This window comes from Mustela nivalis, assembly GCF_964662115.1.
Source record: "Mustela nivalis genome assembly, chromosome: 11".
Lineage (NCBI taxonomy): Eukaryota > Metazoa > Chordata > Mammalia > Carnivora > Mustelidae > Mustela > Mustela nivalis.
Window position 1 is genome coordinate 1490133 of NC_139030.1, and position 27623 is coordinate 1517755.

General features: G+C 37.8%; 1 protein-coding gene across 2 annotated transcripts in view; it reads left to right on the forward strand.

Annotated features, from left to right (window-relative positions):
- Window positions 1-7829, forward strand: part of UGGT1 (UDP-glucose glycoprotein glucosyltransferase 1) — a 135093-nt gene extending 127264 nt beyond the window's left edge. For both annotated transcript variants that reach the window (XM_082690328.1, XM_082690327.1), the window contains 3 exons: window positions 914-1030; window positions 1509-1677; window positions 3490-7829. In XM_082690328.1, the coding sequence (XP_082546454.1) occupies window positions 914-1030; window positions 1509-1677; window positions 3490-3515 (312 nt within the window). In that variant the 3' untranslated portion in view covers window positions 3516-7829. The remainder of the gene's footprint in view (window positions 1-913; window positions 1031-1508; window positions 1678-3489) is intronic.
- Window positions 7830-27623: the final 19794 nt, after the last annotated feature.

Here is a 27623-nt window from a genome sequence, read left to right on the forward strand (position 1 = left end):
AATTGCAGGGTCATAGGGAAGCTCTATTTTTAATTTCTTGAGGAATCTCCACACTGTTTTCCAAAGTGGCTGCACCAACTTGCATTCCCATCAACAGTGTAAGAGGGTTGCCCTTTCTCTGCATCCTCTCCAACACATGTTGTTTCCTGTCTTGCTAATTTTGGCCATTCTAACTGGTGTAAGGTGGTATCTCAATGTGGTTTTAATTTGAATCTCCCTGATGGCTAGTGATGATGAACATTTTTTCATGTGTCTGATAGCCATTTGTATGTCTTCATTGGAGAAGTGTCTGTTCATATCTTCTGCCCATTTTTTGATATGATTATCTGTTTTGTGTATGTTGAGTTTGAGTTCTTTATAGATCCTGGATATCAATCTTTTGTCTGTACTGTCATTTGCAAATATCTTCTTCCATTCCGTGGGTTGCTCTTTGTTTTCTTGACTGTTTCCTTTGCTGTGCAGAAGTTGGAAGGGGAGGTGAACCATGAGAGACTATGGACTCTGAAACACAACCTGAGGGTTTTGAAGGGGCAGGGGGTGGGAGGTTGGGGGAGCCAGGTGGTGGGTATTAATGAGGGCATGTATTGCATGGAGCACTGGGTGTGGTGCAAAAACAATGAATTCTGTTATGCTGAAAAGAAATAAAAAACAAACAATCAAACAAAAAAAAAACAGATAAAAAAAAGTAGGAAGCTTAAACTGATTGCAAAAGAAGGGATGATAAATGTGAAAAAAAATCACAAATAAATATTTTATCTTCTCTAAGGTTTTTAATAGACCCTTTCAGTTCTAAAAATTTGTGATTGGTATATGATATGTAGTGAGTCGCTATCATCACTAATTTACTGTGCATTCATATAAATTTCCCCCAGAACCTGAGATTGTTGTATTTTATTTTCTTTTTACCAAACAGGATTTGCCCAATAACATGATCCATCAGGTGCCAATTAAATCACTCCCTCAAGAATGGCTTTGGTGTGAAACGTGGTGTGATGATGCCTCTAAGAAAAGGGCAAAGACAATAGATTTGGTAAGTTGTCTGTGGTTCTTTTCTGCATCTTAGTCCAGTGTAATTTATAACTAGATCATTATTAATACATAGAGTCTTTTTAGTCTTCTTTGTAGTTGTGCAGGTTGGGAACTGCAGCATGCCTTACAGTAACATCCATAGATCTCTGCTGCTTACAGCAGGCAGCCAAGTCCTCTAGTGTCTGATGGGGCTGTTTTCACTACTTAAAATCAGTAAAGTTACTACTTGTCTTATCTCTGTGCCTTGTGATTTTACCACAGGAACTTTCTTTTCCTGCTTTCCTGTCACTCCCCACAACTTCATAGAAGCTTTATGTGACCTACTACCACATTGCTTCTACTAATCTGTCATCTGATTCCTCAGTGTTATTCATTTTGTTTAGTTGGGATTTATAACCTAAGAACCAGCACACCTTTGAATTCCGTATAATGTTCCCTGTCTTGAGCTTGGTTGAAGTATGCGATTTGGGTTTCCACAGTGTAATAATCCAATGACCAAAGAGCCCAAGCTAGAAGCAGCTGTTCGAATTGTCCCAGAGTGGCAGGACTACGACCAGGAGATCAAGCAGCTACAGATCCGCTTCCAGAGGGAGAAAGAGATGGGAGTGCTGGATAAGGAGAAGACAATACAAGAGTCAGGCTGGGAAGGTAGGTCCAACCTTTGGTTTTAGGGAAGTACTTATTTGAGTTTCTGATTTGTGTTTATTGCAAAAACAATAGAATAATGAATAAAAGGAATCTCACCCCTTCTGTCTTGATATCAACCAGTGTATATTTTTCTTTTTTAGTTGTCCTAAAGGGTATGTATTAATACACTTCCTGTCCTCTTTGCTTTGCCTTCTTTCTTTCTTTCTTGCTTGCTTGCTTGCTTTCTTTCTTTCTTTTCTTTTCTTTTTCTTTTTTTTTTTTTTTTTTTTGAGAAAAGGTGCTTTAATTGCGATTATTGTTATTTAGGCTTGTGAGTTTTGTGATATAAGATGAGGAGTCTTCTGGTAGCCTGCTTGGATGTGAGGCTCTAGGTTCTTACCTCCATCTGACAAGCCTGATACTATTTTGAGGATCTCTTGTCAGATTTTTTTTTTTTTTAATTATTAAATCTCTCCAGGCACTAGTAAATGAACACATTTAGGATCAAGACAAAGTTAGGTACTGATTTGAAAAAAGTGTTTTTTCAAAGAAGCATATTGGGGTGGATAATGGAGTGTTTGTTTTGAACTTAGGCTAAGAGTGGAAGGGACTAAATCTTCATGTAATATTTTCCCTACTCTTTGTACATCTCAAATGGTATACAGTTGACAAAAATCATTAGAATACAAAAATGACCTTTTTTAAACTATTAATAAGCTGAGATCTGGATTTTTAACATATATTCAGCTCGAAAGTAATTTAAAAAAGGAATTATAGAACATGGATCTTGAGTGATTCACCTAATCATCTTGAAGACTGTATACCATGATGTATCATGGCCAAGACACTGAATATTCAGCATAGAAATAATGGAAATTCACTAGTAAAAGCTGAAGATACATGGGTAAAGAATGTAGACATACTGTTCAAATAAGAGGAGAACACAAATAGTAAGTGGAGTTGAGGAAATAATAATCACATTAAAGGAATCTGTCATTAATATATACTCAATTGAGAAAATATGCTTATTAATACTGATGATGCCATTTGTTGGGGAGATGGTGAAGAAACTGCTCTGGGTCTGCCTTGCTGAAGCTTTGTGCATTAGAACAATCCTTGTTAAAAAGCAATAAATTGGGGTGCCTGGGTAGCTTAGTTGGCTAAGTGTCTGACTCTTGATTTTGGCTGAGGTCGTGATGCCAAGGTTATAAGAGCAAGTCTAGCTGTCAGGCTCTACTGGGTGTGGAGCCTGCTTAAGATTCTCTCCCTTCGTGGACCCTCCCACTCTCTCTTGCCCTCTCTCTTAAAAAAACAAACAAACAAACAATAAAATCAGCTGTCAGGAACCATTAACATGTTTATTCCCTCAGTAATTCCTTTCTTGAGAATTTACCTTAAAGAAGTAAGTCCATATAAGGAAAAAGTCCTATAAATGGAAAAATTTAAAAACAGTTTAAACATCCAAGAATAGAGAATGGCAAATGAGCTTCACTTTTATTTAGGAAAATGTTTATATGTTATTAAGTGAAAAAAGAAGAATCCTGACTAAAAATACATGCATTTTTACCAGAAGTAAATATTGTATTTGTGAAAACAGTTCTGCTGGAGTGGGCATATGCGGGTAGTTTTTAAAAACAAAAAGGCCTTTTAAATTTTGTTTTTGTTTTTAAAATATAAGGACACCAAACCAAAGCTCCTAAAATTTAAGAAGAGAGATAAAAGGGAGGTGGGGCCATAATTAATAAGTTACAATATTGGAAAAAAAAATCCAGTGTATATTTTTGTAACTTGAGGATAAACCATTTTATTTTCAATTGTTCTCTTTTCCCATAGGACCTCAGAAACGAGAAGAGTTATGATCTTCATTCACAGGAGGATAGGAAATTACACCATTTGAAAAACACTTTTTATATTAAATGCTAGTTTTTTTTCTGATGTGTCTTTACAACTGCTGATAAACTGGCTGGGCAGGTGTGCCACACCTTTTGATTCTGAGCATTTGATTTCGACTTCTGCATACCAGTGGGCTCTGGATCTTTGGAATTAAGACTCTATTGGATTTGTACCTCAGAGGAAGACAAGTGGCTGATCTTTTGAGACTCTGTAAAGAGCGATCTTCTAACCAGAGGGAAAGTGGCAAAGGCAACTGGGAGAAAATGAGTTCTGTGGTGCCTACACCCAAGAGCATACACATGCTGCACCACCACAGGAAGCCATCCAGGCAGAGCCGCCATGTTTTTCCTTACCTCAGTTTACTGGCAGCGGAGCTCAGTCTGCAGCTTAGTGCTGTGGTGGCAGAAGCCGTGTGGCAGAAGTCTTGTCCAGGGTCCACACACCTTGAGGTTTTTGCCAGTGCCGCTCCTGTGTCTTTTTGTTCTCTTCCCGAGCGTTAGGTTCATTGTCAAATTGGAACCCAACCAACAATCATGTGTCCTGGGGTTCGCTCGTTGCAGATTAATTTGGGGATGGGATGGGGTGGTTTGGGGTGAGGGTAGGGAAAATATCAGGAATAGGAGGACTCTAAGGTGTTTGTGTGGGAGATGAGGAAGACAGAAATTGGCCATTCTCTTTTATAAACCATTAGTCCCATGTGACTAATTTGAAATGAAAACATGATTCTTATTCCCCACCCAACCCCAGTAAACTTTTTAGGTAATTGTTTTGTAAACAGTTTTTGTATTTGTGAATGTCTTTGCTTTTTCTTCCCACTTTCTTAAAAAAAAAAAAAAAGTATGTTATTGATTTCCTTACTGGATATAGCCATAGTGAGCCCCTCTGATGATCCATCTTGCAGGGCTCAGGCTCCCTCAGGAAGGTCATCGCATCATCCATCCCTCCATTCCTGGGGAAGAAGGGGGGTTCCTCTCTCAGACCTAGGCAAAGTTGGGTTTGACTTTTCTGTATTCCTTTTAGTTTAGTACTGTGGGTTGCCTTTGGTTTGCCAAAATTGCCCATGTATCACCTATTCTGACTGCACATAATCACATTTCAACATTAGCCCTTTAGGCACTGCTTTTAGTGTTTTTACTTTAGCAGCCCAGAATAGCCCTTCTGGAGTAGCCTCTCCTGGTGAGCAGGCAATGCAGGGAGGCACCAACAGGGAGTCTTCTGGTGTTTTGTTGGCCTGCATGGGCGTAAGGCTCTAGGTCCTTCCCTCCATTTGCTCAGGCTGCAAGGTGTGGCAGCAAGAGCACTCCCATGGACTGTACCTCCTTCCAGTGTAAACTGCTTTTGTCTCTAATATTTTGCCTCCTTTTTAAAAATGTGAGGAAGGACTACAGATGAATAGCTGAATCCTCACTCTTCCACATCAGGGAATAATGATTTGCAGTCTTTTTTAAAAATCAAAGTCTTATGACAAATATTAAATAATTAATTTTTTCCATATTCACATAAGCAAAAGTTAGCTTAGGAGTCAGTCTGAAGGAGCTTTTCAGTTTGCTTTTGTAATTAAATTAAAAATTGGGAAGAGGAAAAAAAAAATTGGGAAGAGGGGAACTCAAAAGATTTTTAGATAAATTTATCCAAGTCTAAAAAGTCCCTCAGAATCATTGCTGTTGACAAGTCTGTAGCTTGAGTTTTCTTTGCCCTGCTCACCTGGTCAGAGCAATTGAAGGGATAGACTCAATGAGAGCAAAAAACATTTGCTCAGCTTCATCTTAGATTTAAGTAAGCCTTCAGAGAGGCTTCTGGTGCCGCTGCTTCAGTTTACAACTATAAAAGGAATTGTGCATTTTCTGAGTTTATTTTCTGGGAGATTGAACAAGAAATACTGAAGGCATTCAGGTATGCTTTAATGCTGATTCCCATGGGACATGGAACAGGTCACCTTTCTTCATGTCTTTCCACCAAATGTTTTATGCATATTCCATGTGAGGAGGGTACAGTGTGAAATCTATTCTCTGTGTAGTATGTGTGTCCTCACTGCCCTTACCCATCACCACCCTAAACATAAGTCTTACCAATAGCTGAATCTATGTAAGACCCAGTTTGCTTTTTAAGTAATCTAGGGCCTTCCTTCTCTTGTTTCCTGTGTCGTTAGCATCTGTCAGGGTGAACCTCTAATGCCCTAGGAAATAATAGTACCACTAAAATTTGGTCTTGGTCAGCTTTGTCTGTGTCTTTACTATGTGAAAGCAAATTGTGACCGAAAAGATATATATATTTTTTTTTTTTTCCCCAAGAAGCAAGAGCTGATTGCACTGAAACACTCAAGCTTCTGGAAACTATTCACAGTGCATTGTTTTAAAACCATCATTTATTTATATGTAGTGGAGTTCTTTTTGTCTCATCATGCCATAATAGAAAATTTTCTTTCTGAATCAGTGCCAGAGTAATGTAAAATAATGTGACATGTCAGAGTGCCATGCAGCAGTGTGAATTTTTATGTTCTATGAACAGTGGTATTTGAGATCAAAACCCATGCACACCTGCTGCTGGAGCTGTAGGGACATGACTGTGTTTGTTTTAAAATTGTACTCAGAATGATGACACATTGGTTTTTCATAAGGTTGATAAAGTGTAGAATCTCAAAATGTGGCATTTCAAATGGAAACATACAGATATTTGCCTATCTACTACACACATATGCCTCATGGTAGGCCCGTGTGTTGTGTGAACTCAGCTCGTGGGAGAGATTATTAATAGAAATCATTTCCAGGAATGGAGCTTAATGAACTTTGCTGTCAAGTCCTCATATGAACCATGTTGAGGCTCTGCTTGAATGAACAACCTTTGCCTGGTTGCAGGGACTCAGTCCCGGAATGAAGGCTGAAAGCTAGGGGTGGCATTGCAGTTTTCAGAAGAGACTGGCCCAAGAAATAGGAAGGAAATCCCAGTTTCCTTTAGCTGGGAGTTATACTAGAAGGACACCATAATTTTCAATAAGTCAGACACTGCTCTCCTTGCAACAAGTAAAATTATTCTCCTTATCCACATCTAACCTGGGAGTAAATTTGAGTACTTAAAAGTATTTCTTTTCTAAAATTGTCATGAGTGATTAAAAGAAGTAATTCAACTTGAGTTTCAAGGGAATTTCTAGTGCATTTTTTAAATACAATGTTAGTGCTATGGCATCAAATTTCATGGAAATGGAAATGTTTTGGTAAAGTCACCTAATGGAAACTGTTTGTTGGCAACAACAAATGGAAGGTGGATTGTGTGCAAAATTATTTAAATATCTATACCAGTGTGTAATTTTAATAATTTTTTAAGTATTTGATTTTATGGGGATATTTTTTTGGGATGATGGGTTAAAAATAGCTATTGTGTCTAGTTTGGTGAGATGACATTTTTTACTTCAATTCATGTTTTCCCTGCTTGATGTAGTGGGGGGGGATGTCAGTCATGACTTTGGTAATTACCTGATTGAATTCAAGCTAATTAGACCATTAACTCAGGTTGTGATTGATATTTCAAACTCTCTGGAGGATACCAGTTTTCTTTCATTTGGTATTTGATCTCTTGATCTAATTCAGAAATGACACTTCTGGGAAGCTGTGAGTTACTGCATGGAGTAGTGGATATCTTCTTTTCAGGGTGCCATCGAGTGCTGACAGTTTATAAAAAGAAACCACAAAATCAGCTTCAAGCAGCTGCATGCTCCCCCAAAGTAGTGCATTAAGTTTAAACTCTCTGATAATGATTTTCCAAGCAAGAGGCTATCTCCTGAGTCTTAAATTACCTAGCAACACAGGCCAAATGTAGAAGATTTAAGAGGAAACAAGTTAGGTTGTGAGCTAAGACTGTCCCATCTGTAATTTATGCATTGCCTTACTTGTCATCTTTTAGATTTCCAGCGACGGGGCATAATTTCTCTTCAAAATAAAAGTAGCAAAATCTAAGTCAACAATTTGAGAAAAAGATTATCAAGTATCATATTTTCCCACCAGTTATACTTGGTAATAACAAGGTAAACCTAGGGAAAAAAGTTAGAGTTTTTAAAGGAAGTTATGTATTAGAAAACCTTCTTTATAATTATTTTGTTTTACTGTAATCCTGTTCCATCAAATGCAACATAGGTCCAGGTGCTGCCCCTTGCTTGGGAACAAGCACTGGGGCTCTAAATGTCTGCAGAGCCCTCTGCACCTGAAGTAAACTGAGAATGAATTTCCTGGTACTGTAATGAAAATAAGGTCTGCTCAACACAATAAACGTTTCCTTGTCTTCTTTAACACCTGGTCAGTCATTCAGCTTTTATGTTTAGGAAGGACATAATCATTAGAACTCAAAGTTCCCCCTTTCATGTGACAGAAGAAGCAGGCTTAGACAGGAATGAGAGCTTTACCTGAATGTCTCCTCTGGTGTTGGAGCTGGGTCAGTTGCTGTCAATTCTCTGGATTCTCACAATAAAACCTGTGCCTCTTCAAGGTCTCCAACCTTGGGGAACTGCCGCAAAGGGGTCTTGAAGTCAAGCTGCCCTAGAAAGGCTAACTGTAACAAGAAGGATGGCATAGAATTTGAACATTTTGCACATTCTTTGAACTCCTACTTAGGCTATACTTGAAGATATGGTTCTTGACATTCAGATGCTCATTGGACACTGCAAGCTAGTGTAATGAATGATCTTGCTGAGGTGGAGGTCAGGGAGTGGGACCTAGTGGCTGTGACACACAACAGAGGGCACCTAAGTTGGAAGAGAGGACGGATTTATTTGGCAGTCGGGAAAAGCTTCTACAATGACACTTAAATTGAAGCCTGAGGAATAAGTAGGAGTTATCCATGTAGGATGTGGGAAGCAGGGATAGAGAGGGAGGAGCAGGAGCTAGTGTGTCTCATTTAAGGAGCTGTAAGTGAAACTAGAGTTGTATCTGGGAGAGAAGTTCTGAGGCAGGGATCTGAGTTTGATCCGAAGACCACAAGAAAGCCCAAGTGGTTTTTAACTGGGTACCAACATAAAATTGGCTTTTTCTTGTAATGAACTTTTTTTGGCAAACAGCACATAGACCCAAGGACACAAACACATCTTGATGGATTTTGAAGATGAAGACTTGTGTAACCATTACTGAGATAAGTAAGAGAAAGTTGGGTTTTATTTTAAATAACATTTAAACATCTTACTATCACCTGGCTTCCTGTAATGGCAAGAGTGTCTTGTATCAGACAAACCCTTCTATTGATAATTATACACATTTTTAAAATGCAATGGAAAGTGAGGTAAGTGACCAAGACAGGCAAAAACTAGAGGGGATTCTATCCACCGAAAGAAGAGTTAACACATTGGATAAGATCCACATTAAAGTGACTATTCCTCATGTGGCCAACAGGGAATAAAACAAAAAGTGTCAGTCCCCTGAGGTTGAGGAGCCAAGTCAGAATTCAGGGCTGTTGGAGCAGCTTGGAAATTGGAGGGGGAAATCCCAAAAAGGAAACAACAAAGCCTTGAGTTTGCCTGGCACTCCCCTCAAATACTTTGTTGACTCTTAAACATGAACTGGGTAGGATTCCAGGGAAGCTAACAGAAAGCAATGACTAGAATGCTGGAGAGACTCAGCTGAGATTTCAACAGATGTCTGGTGCTGGGGAGGGAAAGTTGGGAAAGTTTGGGATTTATGTCTCACCAAGTTAGGAGATGTAGTAAATATTCAAGGCTTTTCATTGAAAACCTAGTAGGTCATGCCCTAGGTTGAGAACCATGCTCAGAACTCAGGTCTAGAACCTAGGCCTAAGGGCAAAACTAAAACAGACCCATTCTAATAGAGCCTAAAATCAAGTGTTCAAAGAAGGTGATCTAGTGACTTAACTGCCTACTAAACTAAACTCTGTAATTCAGGATCTCTACAGCATATTATCCAGAATGTCCAGGATACAATTACAAATCATAAGACAGAAGAAGAAACAGGAATGATTGAAACATAACCAAGAAAACAGACAAACAAATAAGCAAGATGTTAATGTTATTGAATAAGAATTAAAAAAAAAAATAAATACCTTAAAGGAGCTATAGAAAGTGATAAATACAAAGGATCAAGATGTGGGGAATTTTAGAAGAGACATACAATTAAAAAAATTAATTTCATGGAAAGGCTTAAATGATTAAACACTGCAGGGGTGCCTGTATGGCTCAACCAGTTGTGTCTGACTTGATTTGGGCTCAGGTCACAATCTCAGGGTTGTGAGATTGAGCCCTATGGTAGCCTCTGTGCTGGGGATGGAGCCTGCTTAAGACTCTCTCCCCCTCATTCTGCCCCCTCAAAAGTCGGTTAAAAATTAAACACTGCAAAAGAAAGGATCAGTAAACTTGAAAACAGGTTAATAGGAAGTATGCAAATTGAAGAGCAAAGAGGGAAAAAAAAAAAGAAAAATGAACAGAGATGTAATAACCTGTGAGGCAATAGTAAACAATATAACAAATATACTAAGTGGAGTTCTAGATGAATAAGAGAAATTCTTAGAGGGGGAAAAAACATGGAAGAAGTTTGGGAGAAATATCGGCAAAACTTTTTCAAAATGTGATTAAAAATATCAACTCATGGATCTAGGAAACTCAGTGACCCTGGTCATGTAGTTCCTTAAAAATTCTCTATACCTAGATTTGAGGTCCTGGCTAGCTAGGGTCCAGTGAGCTAGCTTAAGCATCCAATTAAGTTCACACCCTCAACCACTCTACTGGTTGGCTATGCACACTCGGGGCTACTAACCCCCAACACTAATAATCTAAGGCCAGGTACCAGACAGCCAGTGACAGGGCCTTTGCTCTAGAGCCCACTGGAATTCCTCAAATTAACTAGTCCTAATCCTTATTTCCCTTCCTTGTCCATTCATTCCTGGGGAAACCACAATAAAGATTCTTGCCCACAGGTCTTACCTTGTCTTTCTCCTCAAGGCCAACCTTAGTGTCTCCCCTGAGCAATCCTGCGTGGTGTGAAATGTGAAAATCACAAAATGATGACACTCTTCAGGTTTCTAACTATATGTCACCACCCCCAACCCCAAAGCAGGATAAATAAAAAGGCCACACTTTAGGCACATCTTAGTCAAATGCTAAAAAACAGAGATAAGAAAAATCTTTTAAAAGTAATGGGGAAAACAAGACACAAGAACAATAATAAGAATGGTAGCTGACTTTTCAACAGAAAAAAACAAAAACAAAAAACAGATGACAGTGAAATAACATTTTTAAAGTGCTAAAAGAAGGAAAAGCTGTTTTAATATTCTATGTGTGGGAGAAATACTCTTTGAAAATGAAAGCAAAATATAATCATTTTGGAGTAACTGAATGAAAAAAGAATTCATTCCCAATCGATCTGAACTATAAGAAAATGGTAAAGGTTCCTCAGACTAAAAGGGAAATGATGCCAGATAAAATGCAGATCCACAGGAAAGAAGAATAACACTGGAAATAGTAAATGTGTGGGATAATATACTATTTTTTTCTTTAAGAGACTGTTGATTGCTTAAAGCAAAAATGATACCTACAGTAATAATATATACATATATATGGAAGTAAAATATATGATCACTTTACAAAAGATAGGAGTTGTAAGATTCTTACTTGCGCGTGAATTGGTATGATAGTAATGAAAGATAAACTGATAAGCTGAGTGAGCGTACTGTTTTCCCTAGAATACATTAAAAAACAAACACAGTTATAGCAGACCCACCCCCGACTGATAGAGATAGAATGCAATGCTTAAACTTTTTTAAAGAAAACCAAACAAATGTGAAAATCAATCAACCCAATAGAAGCAGGAAAAGAGGAACAAAGGAACAAGTACAGAGGAGATACATACTAAAAAATTGCCAAATAGCAGACTTTAAATCCCCCAAAAATCAAGATTTGCATTATATATTAATAGTCTTAACTAAAAGATTTTTTTAAAAAAATTCAGACTTGATCTTGATGAAATCCCAATAGTTCATTTTTGCCCTTGCTTCCCTTGCCTTTGGTGATGTTCCTAGGAAGATGTTGCTGCGGCTGAGGTCGAAGAGGTTACTGCCTGTGTTCTCCTCAAGGATTTTGATGGATTCCTTTTGCACATTGAGGTCCTTCATCCATTTTGAGTCTATTTTCGTGTGTGCACCTGAATGTTTATAGCAGCAATGTCCACAATAGCCAAACTATGGAAAGAACCTAGATGTCCATCAACAGATGAATGGATCAAGAAGTTGTGGTATATATACACAATGGAATACTATGCAGCCATCAAAAGAAATGAAATCTTGCCATTTGCGACAACATGGATGGAACTAGAGCGTATCATGCTTAGCGAAATATGAGGAAGTGGTGATGCAACATGGGGGCTTAAGTGGGTAGAAGAAGAATCAATGAAACAAGATGGAATTGGGAGGGAGACAAACCATAAGTGACTCTTAATCTCACAAAACAAACTGAGGGTTGCTGGGGGGAGGGGGGTTGGGAGAAGGGGGTGGGATTATGGACATTGGGGAGGGTATGTGCTTTGGTGAGTGCTGTGAAGTGTGTAAACCTGGTGATTCACAGACCTGTACCCCTGGGGATAAAAATATATGTTTATAAAAAAAAATTCAGTCTTGAGGAGAATTTTGAATTGTGTTTTAAAAAATGATTTATAAGGAATAAAAATAAATAGAAACAGGTTGAAATTAAGAAATACATCACACAAATATAAGAAAACTAGTGTGGCTATGTTAATATAAGACAAGGTGGACTTCAAGACAATGAATATTACTGGAGGATAAGAAAGGACATTCTATAATGATAAAAGTCAATCAAGAAGATATTAACAATCCTAAATATGTATGCACCTAACAACATTCCTTTAAAATGTATTTGAGGTCGAGTCAGTCACCCCACTAAGTCAATGACTAAACTGGAAAAAGCTATTGAAATAAAGTATTTTGGAACTTTGGGACATATTTGGACACTTAGAATAATCAGAGAAGTGCTTCATGGAGAGGCTTCTGGACTTTTGTGCATGACATGCATGAACCAACTATGACTCTCCACTTTTGGGCACAACTTTGGCTATGGGAACAGCAGCCTGTGTTCTTGGAGCAGTTGGCTGGTGTCAGGGTGGAGAGAAGCTATCTTTCCTCAGAATGTTTAGATTTGTACATTTGAGCTGGTCTGGTGATGCCTGAGGAACTGGCACAGATACTCACATGGGTTTTGTCCCTCAGCAGTGGCTTATCCTGGTGTCACCTATCAGAAAATTTAGAGACAGTCCCCTATTTTTTTCCTTATCGGAAATAGACATTTAAGGAAATTGTTCTCCGTCACTGCTTGACTGTGTAGATAATGGGGCAGAAACTTCAGAGATCGCACACAAAAATACTTTGCAAAAAATATTTTGGGACAGTCACAAACAGATGGCTTCACATTCAGTAAGCAAAAATCACTGATCCTTGAGGACTAGGGGAATCAGATTTCCAAAGTAGGCATATTATAATGCCCAGAATGTCCATTTCTTTGAAAAGAAAAGTTAAAAATATACAAAGAAATGGGAAAATATGGCAAATCATAGGGGGAAAAATTGACAGAAACTTTCCTTGAAAAAGCCCAGACATTAGACTTATTAAAAACATTGACTCAATGGATTTATTATTCTCAATGAACTAAATGAAGCTATGGACAGAGAACTAATGGAAATTAGGAAAATGACATAAGAACAAAATGAAAATATATTTTAAAAAGATAGAAAACATAAAAAGGAACTAAATCCTCGAGCTCAAAAGTACACAAAATGATATGAAACATTCACTGAAAGAATTCAAAGGCAGATATAAGCAGGCAGAAAAAAGGGATCAGAGAATTAAAGACTAAGAGAGTTGAAATTATTCAATCTGGAAGCTGAAAGAAAAATGAAGAATCTTAGGGACCAATAGGTCACTCTCAAGTGTATCAGTATATGCATCGTAGGAGTCCTAGAAAGAGAAGAAAGGGCAGAGAAAGTATTTGAGGAAATGATGGCCCCAAACTTCCCAAATCTGTTGAAGGACATGACTCTACACATCTGTTGAAGGACATGAATCTACACATCCAAAAAACAAACTCAAAGCAAGATAAATTCAGAGATCCACACCAAGATATATAGTTAAATTGTTGAAACAAAAGACAGAATTTTGAAAGCAGCAAGAGAGAAACAATGAATCAAGTACAATTTTAGATTAGCAGCCAAATTCTTGCCTGAAACCATGGAAACCAGAAGGCAGAGAGATGACATTTATTGTCCTTAAAAAACCACAAAATTCTCAACCAAGGATTCTATATCTGATAAAGGTATATTTGAAGAATGAAGGAAAAATTAAGATACTTCTAGATAAACAAAATCTGTGAGAGTTCATTAATAGTAGACCTGCCTTACAAGAAATGCTAATGGTAATATTTCAGGCTGAAACAAAGACACTAGACAGTAGCTCAAGGCCATTAAAAAATTGGTAAATGTAACTACATACATAAATATGAAAAATAGCATCATTTACTTTTAGTTTATAGCTCATCTTTCCCCCTATATGATTAAAAAGGCAAATACATAAAACAATAGTGGAAAATTTATATTAATGAGCATAAATTATATAAGGATATAATTGACAAAATAATAGGGAATGGACAGAATATATTCTTTTTTTAAATTTTTAAAAATTTTTACTAAACATATATTTTTATCCCCAGGGGTACAGGTCTGTGAATCGCCAGGTTTACATACTTCACAGCACTCACCATAGCACATACCCTCCCCAATGTCCATAACCCCACCTCCCTTCTCCTAACTCCCCTTCCCCCAGCAACCCTCAGTTTGTTTTGTGAGGTTAAGAGTCACTTATGGTTTGTCTCCCTGGACAGAGTATATTCTATTGAAACATGTTTTTACCATTTAAACTAAGTTGCTATATAAGTTTAAGATATTAATTGTAATACCAACATAACTACTAAGAAAATAATTTTTTAAATTTAAATTTTAGTTAACATACAGTGCAATTGATTTCTGGAGTAGAATTCAGTGATTCATCACTTATGTACAACACCTGTTCATCACATCAAACAAGTGCCCTGTTTAATACCCATCACCCATCTAGCCCATCCCCCACCCACCTCCCTTCATCAGCCCTTTGTTCTCTATCCTTAAGAGTCTCTTATGGTTTGTTTCCCTCTCTCCTTTTCCCCTACATCCTGTACGTACGTCTGTTTTCTTTCTTAAATTCCACATATGAGTGAGATCATATGGTATTTGTCTTTCTCTCACAGACTTATTTTGCTTAGCACACAACATTCTAGCTCAATCCATGTGGCTCAAATGGCAAGATTTCATTTTTTTTGATGTCTGAGTAATATTTCATTGTACATATGCACCATATCTTCTTTGTCCACTCATTAGTTGATAGAGATTCAGGCTCTCTCCATAGTTAGGCATTGTTGATAATGCTGCTATAAACATTGGGGTGCAGGTACCCCTTTGAATCTGAATTTTTGTATCCTTTGGGTAAATATCTAGTAGTGCAATTGCTGGATCATGGTAAAAATGGATCAGTTTTAACTCTGAGGAACCTCTACCTTGTTCTCCAGAGTAGCTGCACTAGAGGGTTCCCCTTTCTTTGCATCCCTACTAACGTCTGTTGTTTCTTGTGTCATTAATTCTAGCCATTCTCACAGGTGTGAGGTGGTATCTCATCATCGTTTTGATTTGCATTTCCCTGATGATGAGTGATATTGAGTATATTTTCATGTGTCTGTTAGGCATTTGGAATTCTTCTTTGGGAAAGTGTTTATTCATGTCTTCTGCTCATTTTTTAACTGGACTATTTGTTTTTTTGGGGGGTGTTGAGTTTGATAACTTATTTATAGATTTTGGATACTAACTCTTTATCAGATAGGTCATTTGCAAGTATCTTCTATTCCGTAGACTGCTTTTAGTTCTGTTAACTGTTTCCTTTGCTGTGGAGAAGGTTTTTATCTTGACAAAGTCTCAAGAGTTCATTTTTGCTTTTGTTTCTCTTGACTCTGGCTGCATGTCTAATAAGTTGCAACAGCCAAGGTCAAAGAGATTGCTGACTGTGTTATCTTCTAGGATTTTGATGGATTCCTGTCTCACCTTTAAGTCTTTCCTCCATTCTGAATTTGTTTTTGTGTATGGTGTATGCATACAGCATGTATGTATGTATGTGTACAATATGTACACAGCATGTTGTGGCCAGTTTTCCTAACACAGTTTGTTGAAAAAACTATCTTTTTTCCATTGGATATTCTTTCCTGCTTTGTTGAAGATTAGTTGACCATACAGTTGTGGGCCATTTCTGGGTTTTCTATTCTATTCTGTCCTATTGATATCTGCATCTGTTTTTGTGCCAGAACCACACTGTCTTGATGATTACAGGTTTGTAATAGAGCTTGGAGTCCGGAATGGTAATACCTCCTGTTTTATTTTTGTTTTTCAGAGTTGTTTTGGCTATTTGGGGTCTTTTGTGGTTCCATACAAATTTTAGGATTGTTTGTTCTAGCTCTGTGAAAAATGCTGGTGGTATTTTGATAGGGATTGCATTGAATGTGTAAATTGCTTTGGGTTGTATAGACATTTTAACAATGTTCTTCCAATAATGAGCATGGAGGGCTTTTCCATTTGTGTCCTCTTCAATTTCTTTTGTAAGTGTACTATAGTTTTTGGAGTACAGATCTTTTACCTGTTTCGTTAGGTTTATTCTTATGTATCTTATTGTTTTTGGTGCAATTGCAAATGCGTTTGAGTCCTTGATTTCTTTTTCTGTTGCTTTGTTATTGGTTTATAGAAATGTAACAGATTTCTGCATATTGATTTTATATCCTGCAACTTTGCCGAATTTATGTATTCTAGCAATTTTTTGGTGGAGTATTCCTGATTTTCTACATAGTGTATCACATTGTCTGAAAATAGTGAAAATTTTACTTCTTCCTTTCATTTGGATGTCTTTTATTTCTTTTTGTTGTTCTGATTCCTTAGGCTAAGACTTCCAGTAACTGTGTAAAATTGTAATCCTTGTCTTTTTCCTGGCCGTAGGGTAGAAACTCTCCACCTTTATCCCCATTAAGGATGGTGTTAGCTATGGGTCTTTTGTATATGACCTTTATGATGTTGAGGTATTTTCCATTATCACTACTTTGTTGAGGGTTTTTATCAAGAAAGGATGTTCTATATCGTCAAATGGTTTTTCTGCATCTATTGTCAGGATCATATGGTTCCTATCCTTTTCTTATTCTTTCTTTTATTAATGTGCTGTGTCACATTGATTTGTGAATGTTGAACCACTCCTGCAACCCAGGAATAAATCCCACTTGATTGTGGTGAATAATTCTTTTAATGCCCTGCTGAATTTGACTTGCTAGTATTTTATTGAGAATTTTGCATCCATGTTCATCAGGTATATTGCCTATATTCTATTTTAGTGGGGTATTTGGTTTTGGAATCAAGGTAATGCTGGCATCATGAAAGGAGTTTGGAAGTTTTCTTTCCACTTCTACTTTTTGGAACAGCTTGAGAAGAATAGATATTAGCTCTTCTTTAAGTGTCTGGTAGAATTCCCCAGGGAAGCAATCTGGCCCTGGACTTTTGTCTATTGGGAGATTTTTGGTTACTGATTCAATTTCTTTGCTGGTTATGGGTCTGTTCAAGTTTTCTATTTCTTCCTCTTTCAGTTTTGGTAGTCTGTAGGTTTCTAGGAATTTGTCCATTTCTTCCAGGTTGCCCAGTTTGTTGACATACAATTTTTCATATTATTTGTCTTTCTGTGCTGTTAGTTGTGATTGCTCCTCTTTCATTCATGATTTTATCTATTTGGGTCCTTTATTTTTTCTTTTTTGATAAGTCTGGCTTTTCCAGATTTCTTTTGATGTCCATTAGCATGATAGATGGGTTCTTGACCCCCCTCACTTTCAATCTGTAGGTGTCTTTGGATCTAAAATGAGTCTTTTGTAGGTAGAATATTAGATGAATCTTTTTTTTATCCATTCTGATACTCTGTGTCTTTTGATTGGAGCATTTATTCCACTTACAATCAGAGTGATCATTAAAAAATATGAATTTAGTGCCATTGTGTTAACAGTAGAGTTGGTATTTCTGCTGATGTTCTCTGATCCTTTCTAGTCTTTTTTGCTTTTTTTTTTCCCCCTTCACTCAAAGAGCTCCCCTTAAAATTCCTTGCAATTCTGATTCAGTGGTCATGAACTCCTTTAGTTTTTGTTTCTCTGGGAAACTCTTGATCTCTCTTTCTATTCTGAATATCAGTCTTGCTGGATAAATAATTCTTGTTTGCATATTTTCCCAATGCAGTACATTGAGTATTTCCTGGCACTTTCTTTTGGCCTGCCAAGTTTCTTGTGGACTGGTCTTCTGCAAATCTGATTTCTCTTCCCCTTTAGGTTAAGGACTCCTGCCTGCCTTGCTGCTTTAGGATTCTTTACTTCTATGTGTAATATGTAAATTTGTGATATGCCTTGACAGGCATTTTGTTGATATCTAATTGATTAATTGACAATTTTGTTGAATTTAATGGAAGTTCTCTGTGCTTCCTGAATTTTGATGTCTGTGTCTTTTCCCAAATTAGGGAAATTTTCAGCTTTAATTTCTTCAAATAAGCCTTCTGCCCCTTTTCTCTCTTTTCATTTTCTGGGGCTCCTTTGATAGAAATGTTATTACATTTTAATAAGTCACTAAGTTCCCTAAGTCTACCTTCATGATCAATTATTCTTTCCCTTTTCTTTTCAGCTTCATTATTTTTCATAAGTTGATGTTCTATGTCATTGATTCATTCTTCTACTTCATCCATCCTCTTTTTTATGGCCTCCATTTCTGTTTGCATCTCAATTACAGCATTTTTAATTTCAGCCTGATTGAATTTTGGTTCTTTTATCTCTGCATTAAGGGATTCTCTAATGTCTTCTATGCTTTTTCAAGCCCAGCTAGTATCCTTATAATCATCATTTTAAATTCTAGTTCAGAAATCTTACTTATATCTGTATTGATTAAGTCCCTGGCCATGGGTTCTTCTTTCTGTTCTTTCTTTTAGGGTGAATTTCTACATCTCATCATTTTGTCCAGAAAAGAATAAAGAAAAAGAAAACAAACAGTAAAAACCAAAAAAATAAAGAACACCCCTGCCCCCCAAAAACCAAAAAAACTGGATCCTGGGAGTGTTTTGTTTTGGTCTGCCTGTTAAAAGAATCTAGCTCCCAAAAGAAAAAAAACCCTACAAAATAAATAAAATAAAATAAAAATAAACAGAAAAATAAAAAATTATATAACAATATATGTAAAAATAAAAATTAACAAGTTAATAGAAATAAAAATTAAAAATTGAAAAATTAAAAAATTAAACAAGGAATTGAAAAAATAAAATAAATGAAAAATCAATATAAAAAATAATGAATAGACATAAAAAGGAAGCTAGATCATATTTTCCCTAGAGCTGGAGCTTTGCAGCATTCTATGATCAGTAGACTTTCTGCATGGGAGTTGTTTGTGCTGGTCTTCTGGAGAAGGGGCCTGCTGTGCTGATTCACAGGCTGATTCTAAGGCTGACTTCTTTCAGTGGAAATGTTCCTAGAGCATGCAGGGGGTTAGGGCTTGGTGCAAGTGCACTAGCCTCCACTAGGTGGGGCTGTTTTGGTTCCTGAAGACTTTCAGCACTGATGGGTGTGATGAATGTTGCCACCCCACCCTTTAGCCCAAGAGCTGAAAGTTCACAGGCGGCACTCTTCAGAGAACCCCCATGGAAGAGCAATCACCTTTCTTGTTTCCCTGGTTTCCATCTGAAACTTGCATTCACCCTGTGTCCAACCTTTTTTTTTTTTTTTAAGATATTATTTATTTGACAGACAGAAATCACAAGTAGGCAGAGAAGCAGGCAGAGAGAGAGAGAGGGACGTAGGCTCCCTGCTGAGCAGAGAGTCCGTTGCGGGACTCTATCCCAGGACCCTGGGATCATGACCCGAGCGGAAGGCTAGAGGCTTAGCCCTCTGAGCCACCCAGGTACCTCTGTGTCCAACCTTTTTAAACTCAGGCATGTGACTGAATTTTAGAACTTCAAATTTTAGGGACTCTTGGCACAGACTGTGGTGTTCCTCTGGGGAAGAGGTCTCACTGTGTTTTTGCTCTTTGCTGGCTGATTCCAGGAAAGCAGTCACATGACCATATAGCAGTTCACAGTTTATGGCAAAACAGAGCAGAAAGCCAGCACCAAAAGCCGTTGTTCTTAGCCAGTTTCCCCACTCCTGTGCCTGAGACTAAGACAGCACATTGGCAACACCCATTCTTCTTGCAACTAAGGGAATCCTCAGACCACCCTGCCACTCCTGGGATTCCTCCCCTCTTTGATACCTGGGCACCTTTAAGCCAGGTGTGTCCCCCATCGTAGCAGACTTCTAAAAGTTCAGACTTGGGGATGGTCTGGAATAAAACTAGTTGTCAATAATCAATGGAAACTGGAAATTTCACAATAATAAAATTCGCAAAATTTAACACATTCTTAAACAACCAATGGGTCAGAAAATCACATGAGAAAGTTTTTAAAACATTGAGATGGATAAAATGAAAATACAACATTCCAAAATTTAGGGGATGCAGAGCTAAGAGGGAAATCTTTAGCAGTAAATACCTACATTAGAAGATATACATTAGCATATCTTAATAACTTAACTGTAAATCTTAGAGAACTAGAAAAAAGAAGAGCAAACTAAACTCAAAGAAGCAGAAGAAAGAAAATAAATAAGGGGCACCTGGGTGGCTCAGTTGGTTAAGCATCTGCCTTAAGCTCAGTTCATGATTCTGGGGTCCCGGGTTTGAACTCTGTGTTGGGCTCCCTGCTCAGTGAAGAGCATGCTTCTCACTTTCTCTATGCTGCTCTCCCTGCTTGTACTCTTGCGCTCTCTCTGCCCAATAAATATATAAAATCTTTTAAGGAAAGAAAGGAGATAAATAAGGATTAGAGTGGAGATATATGAGTTAGAGAGTAGAAAAACAGTAGAGAGAGTCAATGATGCCAAAAGTTTGTTATTTGATATTTACAAATTTGACAAACCTTAGACTGAGAGGGAGGGTGGGAGAAAAAGGGAGGGGGCAAGAGAGGGAGAGAGGAAGGGAGAGGGCGAGAGAGAGACTGAATCAAAATCAGAAATAGAGGGGGGAGGGAGGGAGGGAGTAGATAGAGGGGAAGAGAGAGAAGAAGAGGGAGAGGGAGAAAGAAGTGGGAAGAGGGAGGATGAGAGGAGGGAGGGAGGAGAGGAAAGAGGGAGAGAGAGAAGGAGGGAGAGGGAGACTGAATCAAAATCAGAAATGAAGTGGGGACATTACTACTGACATAACAAAGTGGAGGAGTGCCTGGGTACGTGGGTGGCTCAGACAGTTAACTGTCTGCCTTCAGCTCAGGTCATGATATCAGGGTCCTGGTATCCAGCCCTGCATCAGACACTCTGCTCAGTGGGGAGTCTGCCTTTCCTTTTCCCGCTGTCCCTCCACCCCTCACCCTGCTCTTGCTTACTCTCTCTTTCTCTCAAATAAGTAAATAATTAAAAAAAATAAAAACAAATAAAGTGGATTATAAGAAAATACTATGAATAATTGTATGCCAGAAGTTGAATATCAAGATTAAAAGGAACTTTTTTTTTAATTTTTTTTTTAAAGATTTTATTTATTTATTTGTCAGAGAGAGAGAGCAAGCAAGAGCGAGCAGGCAGACAGAGTGGAAGGCAGAGTCAGAGGGAGAAGCAGGCTCCCTGCGGAGCAAGAAGCCCGATGCGGGACTCGATCCCAGGACGCTGGGATCATGACCTGAGCCGAAGGCAGCTGCCCAACCAACTGAGCCACCCAGGCGTCCCTTAAAAGGAAGTTTTAAAGTAAAAGTACAAATTACCAAAACTACTGAAGAAAATATAGAAAACTAGACTAGATATACAACAAGAGATTGAATCAGTGACCATCAACCTCCCAACAAAGAAAAACCTAGGACTTTACTATAGTGTGTGAAATCAATCCTTCTCAACTCTTTCCCGAAAAGTGATCTGTGGAGGGGATATCTCATTCTATTAGGCTAGCATTGTCCTGAAACCAAGGTGAGACAAAGAGACCACAAGGAAACAAAAGGCCAATACCCTTTATGAATATAGATGCAAACATTCCCTCAAAATACTATCAATGGAATTCCAGTATATAAAAGGATTATACACCATGAGCAAGTGGGATTTATCCCCAGGGCAAGTATGCATTTTCAATGTATGAAAGTTATTCATTGTAATATACAACATAGAGGAAAAATCCCACATGATCTCAACTGATGCAAAAAAAAAAAAATTTGAGAAAAATCCAACTCCCTTTCATAATAAAAACACTCAACTAGGAATAGATGGAAATGCTCTTTCTTTGACAAAGACAGTATGCAAAAAACCCACAGCTAATATCATACTCACTGGTGAAATTCTGAAAGCTTTTCTCCTAAGATCAAGAGAAAGATGAGGTGTCCACTTAGTCACTATTCACCATAGTGCTGCCAGAGCAATTAGGAAAGAAAAAATAACAGTTACCAAATTGGAAAAGAAGAGGTACTTATCTTTGCAGACAACATGATATGTAGAAGACCTCTAAGGAATCCACAAAAAAGGTTGAATTTAGCAATGTTGTAAGACACAAAGTTGACACATAAAAATCAGTTGTATTTCTATATATTAGGAATAAACAATCTGAAAAGGAAATTATGAAAACCATTCCATTTACATAACATCAAAATAATAAAATTCTCAGGAATTAACTTACCAAGGGGGAGAAATACTGTATACTGAAAGCTGGAAGACATTGCTAAAAGAAATGAAAGAAGACCTAAATAAATGGAACAACATGTCACGTTTGTGGATTGGATGACTTATTATTGTTAAAATGACAGTACTTCCCAAATTTATCTATAGATTTAAAACAATCTTTATCAAAATTCCACTGGCATTTTCTGCAGAAATCAAAGGACTCATTCTAAAATACATATGGAATTTCAAGGGACTCTGAATGGCCAAAGAAATAAAGAAGAACAAAGTTGGAGGACTCACGTTTTCTAAATTTGAAACTTACAGCAAAGTAGTCAAAAAAAGTAGTCAAAACAGGGTGGCACCTGCATAAGAATAGATATATAGATTGGAGGAATAGACTAGAGATCCTAGAAATAAAGCCTCACATTTATGATGGATTGATTTTTTTAAAGTTTATTTGTTAGAAAGAAAGAGAAATCACTAGTAGATGAATTGATTTTTGAGAAGAGTGCCAAGATGATTTAAGGGGGTAAAGGCAGTATTTTAAAAAATGGTGCTGAGACAACAACATAGCCACATGCAAAAGGATGAAGTTCAACTCTACCAAGTTGGTGATTGTTTCTTAATTGTGACACCAAAAGTGCAGATAACAAAAGAAAAAAATAAATTGGACTTCATCAAAATTTTTAAAGTTTGTGCATCAAGAGAGTGAAAAGACAAGCCACAGAACAGAAATAATATTTGTCAATTATATATCTGTTAAGGGATTAATATCCAGAGCACACAAAGACTTGTACAATTCAATAGGAAAAAGGAGAAAAGACCCACTCAATTATAAAATTGGCAAAATACTTGTATAGGTATTTCTCCAAAGAAGATATACAAGTTGCCAATAAGCACATGAAAATATCCTCAAATATCCTAATTAATCATTAGGTAAATGCAAATCAGAACCTCAATTTAAAAGTCTCTAACCCAGATACCTGCGTGGCTCAGTTGTTAGTTGTCTGCCTTTGGCTCAGATCCATGATTCCATGCTTCTCCCTCTCCCACTCCCCCTTCTTGTATTCCCTCTCTTGCTGTCTCTGTCAAATGAATGAATAAAATATTTTTTTCAAAAAAGATTTTACTTATTTGACAGAGAGAGATCACAAGTAGGCAGAGAGGCAAGCAGAGAGAGAGAGAGAGAGAGGAGGAAGCAGGCTCCCTGTTGAGCAGAGAGCTCGATGCGGGACTCGATCCCAGAACGCTGAGATCATGACCTGAGCTGAAGGCAGAGGCTTAACCCACTGCGCCACCCAGGCACCCCTGAATGAATAAAATCTTAAAAAAAATAAAAATCTCCACCCATAATTATGTAGTAATTATGTAGTAATCTATCTATATCTACTTTCAGTATCAATTCAATTATCGTCTCATGTATTTTTGTTGCATTTTTTTTATTGTGGTTAAAAAATATGTGTGTTGTTACCATTTTAACAAGTTTTAAGAGAAAAGTTTAATGGCATTAAGTACATTCATAATGTGCATCTCCAGAACTTTTCATCATTCCATACCAAAACTATGCCCATTAACAACTCACCATTGTCTCCTGTCCCCAATCCCCCATCACCTCTATTCCACATTATGTCTTTATGAATTTCACTATTTTAGGTACCTCATATAAGTGGAATTACACAATAACCTTTTGTGTCTGACTTATTCCATTTAACATAATGTCTTCAATATCTATGTTGTGGTATGTCTTAGTCATCTCAAGCTTACATAACTAAATACCATAGACTAAGTGGTTTAAATAACAGAAATTAATTGCTCACAGTTGTGGAGACTGAAAGTCTGAGCATGGTCAAGTTCTGGTGATGGGTTTCTTCCTGCCCTGCAGATGGCTACCCTCTTGCTGTGTCCTCAGATGACAGAGGTAAGAGAGAGCTCCTGGGTCCCTTTCTCTTCTTATAAGGACAGGTCCCCACCCTCATTACATCACCTAACCTAATTATCCCCCAAAGGCCCTATCTCCAAATAACACCACATTGGGGGTTAGGGTGTCAATGTATGAAGTTTTGGGGTGGGAAGAGAATTCAGTCTCAGAGCATAGCATGTATGAGATTTAATTCCTTCTTAAGGCTGAATAATATTCCTTTTTATGTATATAAAGTGTTTTATCCATTCATCTGTCAACTAAATTTTGGAGAGAGAGAATTCTCAAGCAGACACCCAAATGAGCCCAGAGCCTACCATGGGGCTCAATCCCAGGACCCTGGGATCATGACCTCTGCCAAAATCCAGTCATCTGTCCAGCCAACTAAGCCATCCAGACACTCCTGAAATATGTTTTTAATAAAACTAAAAACAATATAAGATTGATAATCAGCAAAGCAAGGGAAGAATGTGATACCATTACCCACTCACACAAGTAATTGTTATTATATAAAACATGATGGGGTCAGGAAAATAAAAATATTTGTATTACCAGAAATTACTACTATTAACATTTTAACATGTTTGCATATATATTCACATATACATATATATCAAAAGTAGGCCATATTGTAAGTACTGTTTTTTAAAATACCGTTTTATCTTGATGAAGTCCCAAAAGTTCATTTTCACTTTTGTTTCCTCTGCCTTTGTAGACATGTCTTGAAAGAAGTTGCTGTGGCTGATGTTGAAGAGGTTACTGCTTATGTTCTCCTCTAGGATTTTGATAGATTCCTGCCTCACGTTGAGGTCTTTTATCCATTTCAAGTTTATCTTTGCATATGGTGTAAAAGAATGGTCAGGTTTCATTCTTCTATACACAGCTGTCCAATTTTCCCAGCACCATTTATTGAAGAGACTGTTTCCCCTGCCCCGCACTGGATATTTTTTCCTGCTTTGTTGAAGATTAGTTGACCACAGAGTTAGTTGCAGGTCCATATCTGGGCTATCTACTCTGTTCCACTGGTCTATATGTCTGTTTTTGTGCCAGTACCATGCGGTTTTGGTGATCACAGCTTTGTAGTAAAACTTGAAATCAGGCAATATGATGGCCCCGGTTTTGTTTCTCTTTTTCAACATGTCCTTAGCAATTCGGGGTCTCTTCTGGTTCCATACAAATTTTAGGATTGTTTGTTCCAGCTCTTTGAAAAATGATGGTGGAATTTTGATTGGGATGACTTTTAAAGTATAGATTGCTCTAGGCAGTATAGACAGTTTAGCAATGTTTATTTTTCCAATCCATGAGCATGGAATGCTTTTCCATCCTTTTGTGTCTTCAATTTCTTTCATGATTGTTCTGTAGTTCCTTGAGTGTAGATCATTTACTTCTTTGGTTAGGTTTATTCCCAGGTATCATATGGTTTTTAGTGCTATAGTAAATGGAATGATTCTATAATTTCCCTTTCTATATTTTTATTGCTAGAGTATAAAAAAGCAACTGATTTCTGTACATTGATTTTGTATCCTGCCACATTACTGAATTGCTGTGCAAGTTTTAGTAGCTTGGGGACTTCATCAAGATCAAAAGCTTTGTACAGCAAAGGAAAACAGTCAACAAAGCAAAGAGACAACCCACTGAATGGGAGAAAATATTCACAAATGATGCTACAAATGGCTGATATCCAAGATCTATAAAGAACTCCTCAAGCTGAACACACACAAAACAGATAATCACGTCAAAAAATGGGCAGAAGACATGAACAGACACGTCTCCAAAGAAGACATACAAGTGGCTAACAGACAGATGAAAAAATGTTCATCATCACTAGTCATCAGGGAGATTCAAATCAAAACCACATTGAGATACCGCCTTACACTAGTAAGAATGGCCAAACTTAACAAGATAGTAAACAAGAAGTGTTGGAGAGGATGTGGAGAAAGGGCAACCCTCTTACACTGTTGGTGGGAATGCAAGTTGGTGCAGCCACTTTGGAAAACAGTGTAGAGATTCTTTAAGAAATTAAAAATAGAGCCACCCTATGACTCTGCAATTGCACTACTGGGTATTTACTCCAAAGATACAGATGTAGTGAAAAGTAGAGACATCTGTAACCCAATGTTCATAGCAGAAATGGCCACAGTCACCAGACTGTGGAAAGAGCCAAGATGCCCTTCAACAGACGAATGGGTAAAGAAGATATGGTCCATATATACAATGGAGTATTATGCCTCCATCAGAAAAGATGAATATCCAACTTTTGTATCAACATGGATGGGACTGGAGGAGATTATGCTGAATGAAATAAGTCAACAGAGAGAGTCAATTATTATATGGTTTCACTTACTTGTGGAGCATAAGGAATAACATGGAGGACATTGGGAGTTGGAGAGGGGAAGTGAGTTGGGGGAAAATGGAGGGGGAGACCAACCACGAGAGACTGTGAACTTTGAGAAACAAACTGAGGGTTTTGGAGGGGAGCAGTGTAGGGGGGTTGGGTGAGCCTGGTGATTGGTATTGGGGAGGGCATATATTGCATGGAGCACTGGGTGGGGTACATAAACAGTGAATCTTGGAACACTGAAATAAAAAAAAGGAAAAAAAATAGATTTACTCTAAGTAATTTTATACATGAATATTGTAATACCTCTTTGTACACTTTTTCAAAAAAGATTTATTTATTTGAGAGAAAGAGCACTAGAGAGAGAGAGAGAGAGAAAGCAAACACAAGTGGGGTCAGAGGGAGAGGGAGAAGCAGACTCCCCACTGAGCAGGATCCAGGACCATAACCTGAGCTGAAGGCAGATGCTTAACTGATTGAGATACCGAGGGGCCCCCTGTTTGTAGGCCTTATGTTACATATAAGAGAAAATCTTCCTTGGGCCTATGTAAATAATAAGAAAACATATTAGCTTACAGTTCAGAAATCAGAGTGAGGACAGTCTCCCAGCTAAGTGATTCAGGTGCTCAAAGATATATTCAAGTCCTAGGTCTTCTCATCTCTCAGTCCTGTGAGCCACAGCATCAACTTTGTATTAAGATAGTCCCCTGGAGCATTTGGTGTTGCCTGTTTGCTTATCCACATGGTGGAGAACTTTGCTTCCTAGTGACAAATGAATCTTTCATACTGGGACTTTTCCAGAAGACTGGACAAGGCTTTTCTCTTCTGGAGCCAGCTACTGGGTATCAGTCAAGCCCACCCCTTAAGCTGAATCAATTCCCCAACTTCCTTTTCAGGGGGGAATGGGCAAAGTGGGAGTGGCTATTGGCAAGTCCATCACAGTGTCCATCATCAAAATTTAAAAAAATCAAATAGTACTTAAAAATGTATATAGGGGATGCCTGGGTGGTTCAGTCAGTTAAGTGGCTGCCTCCAGC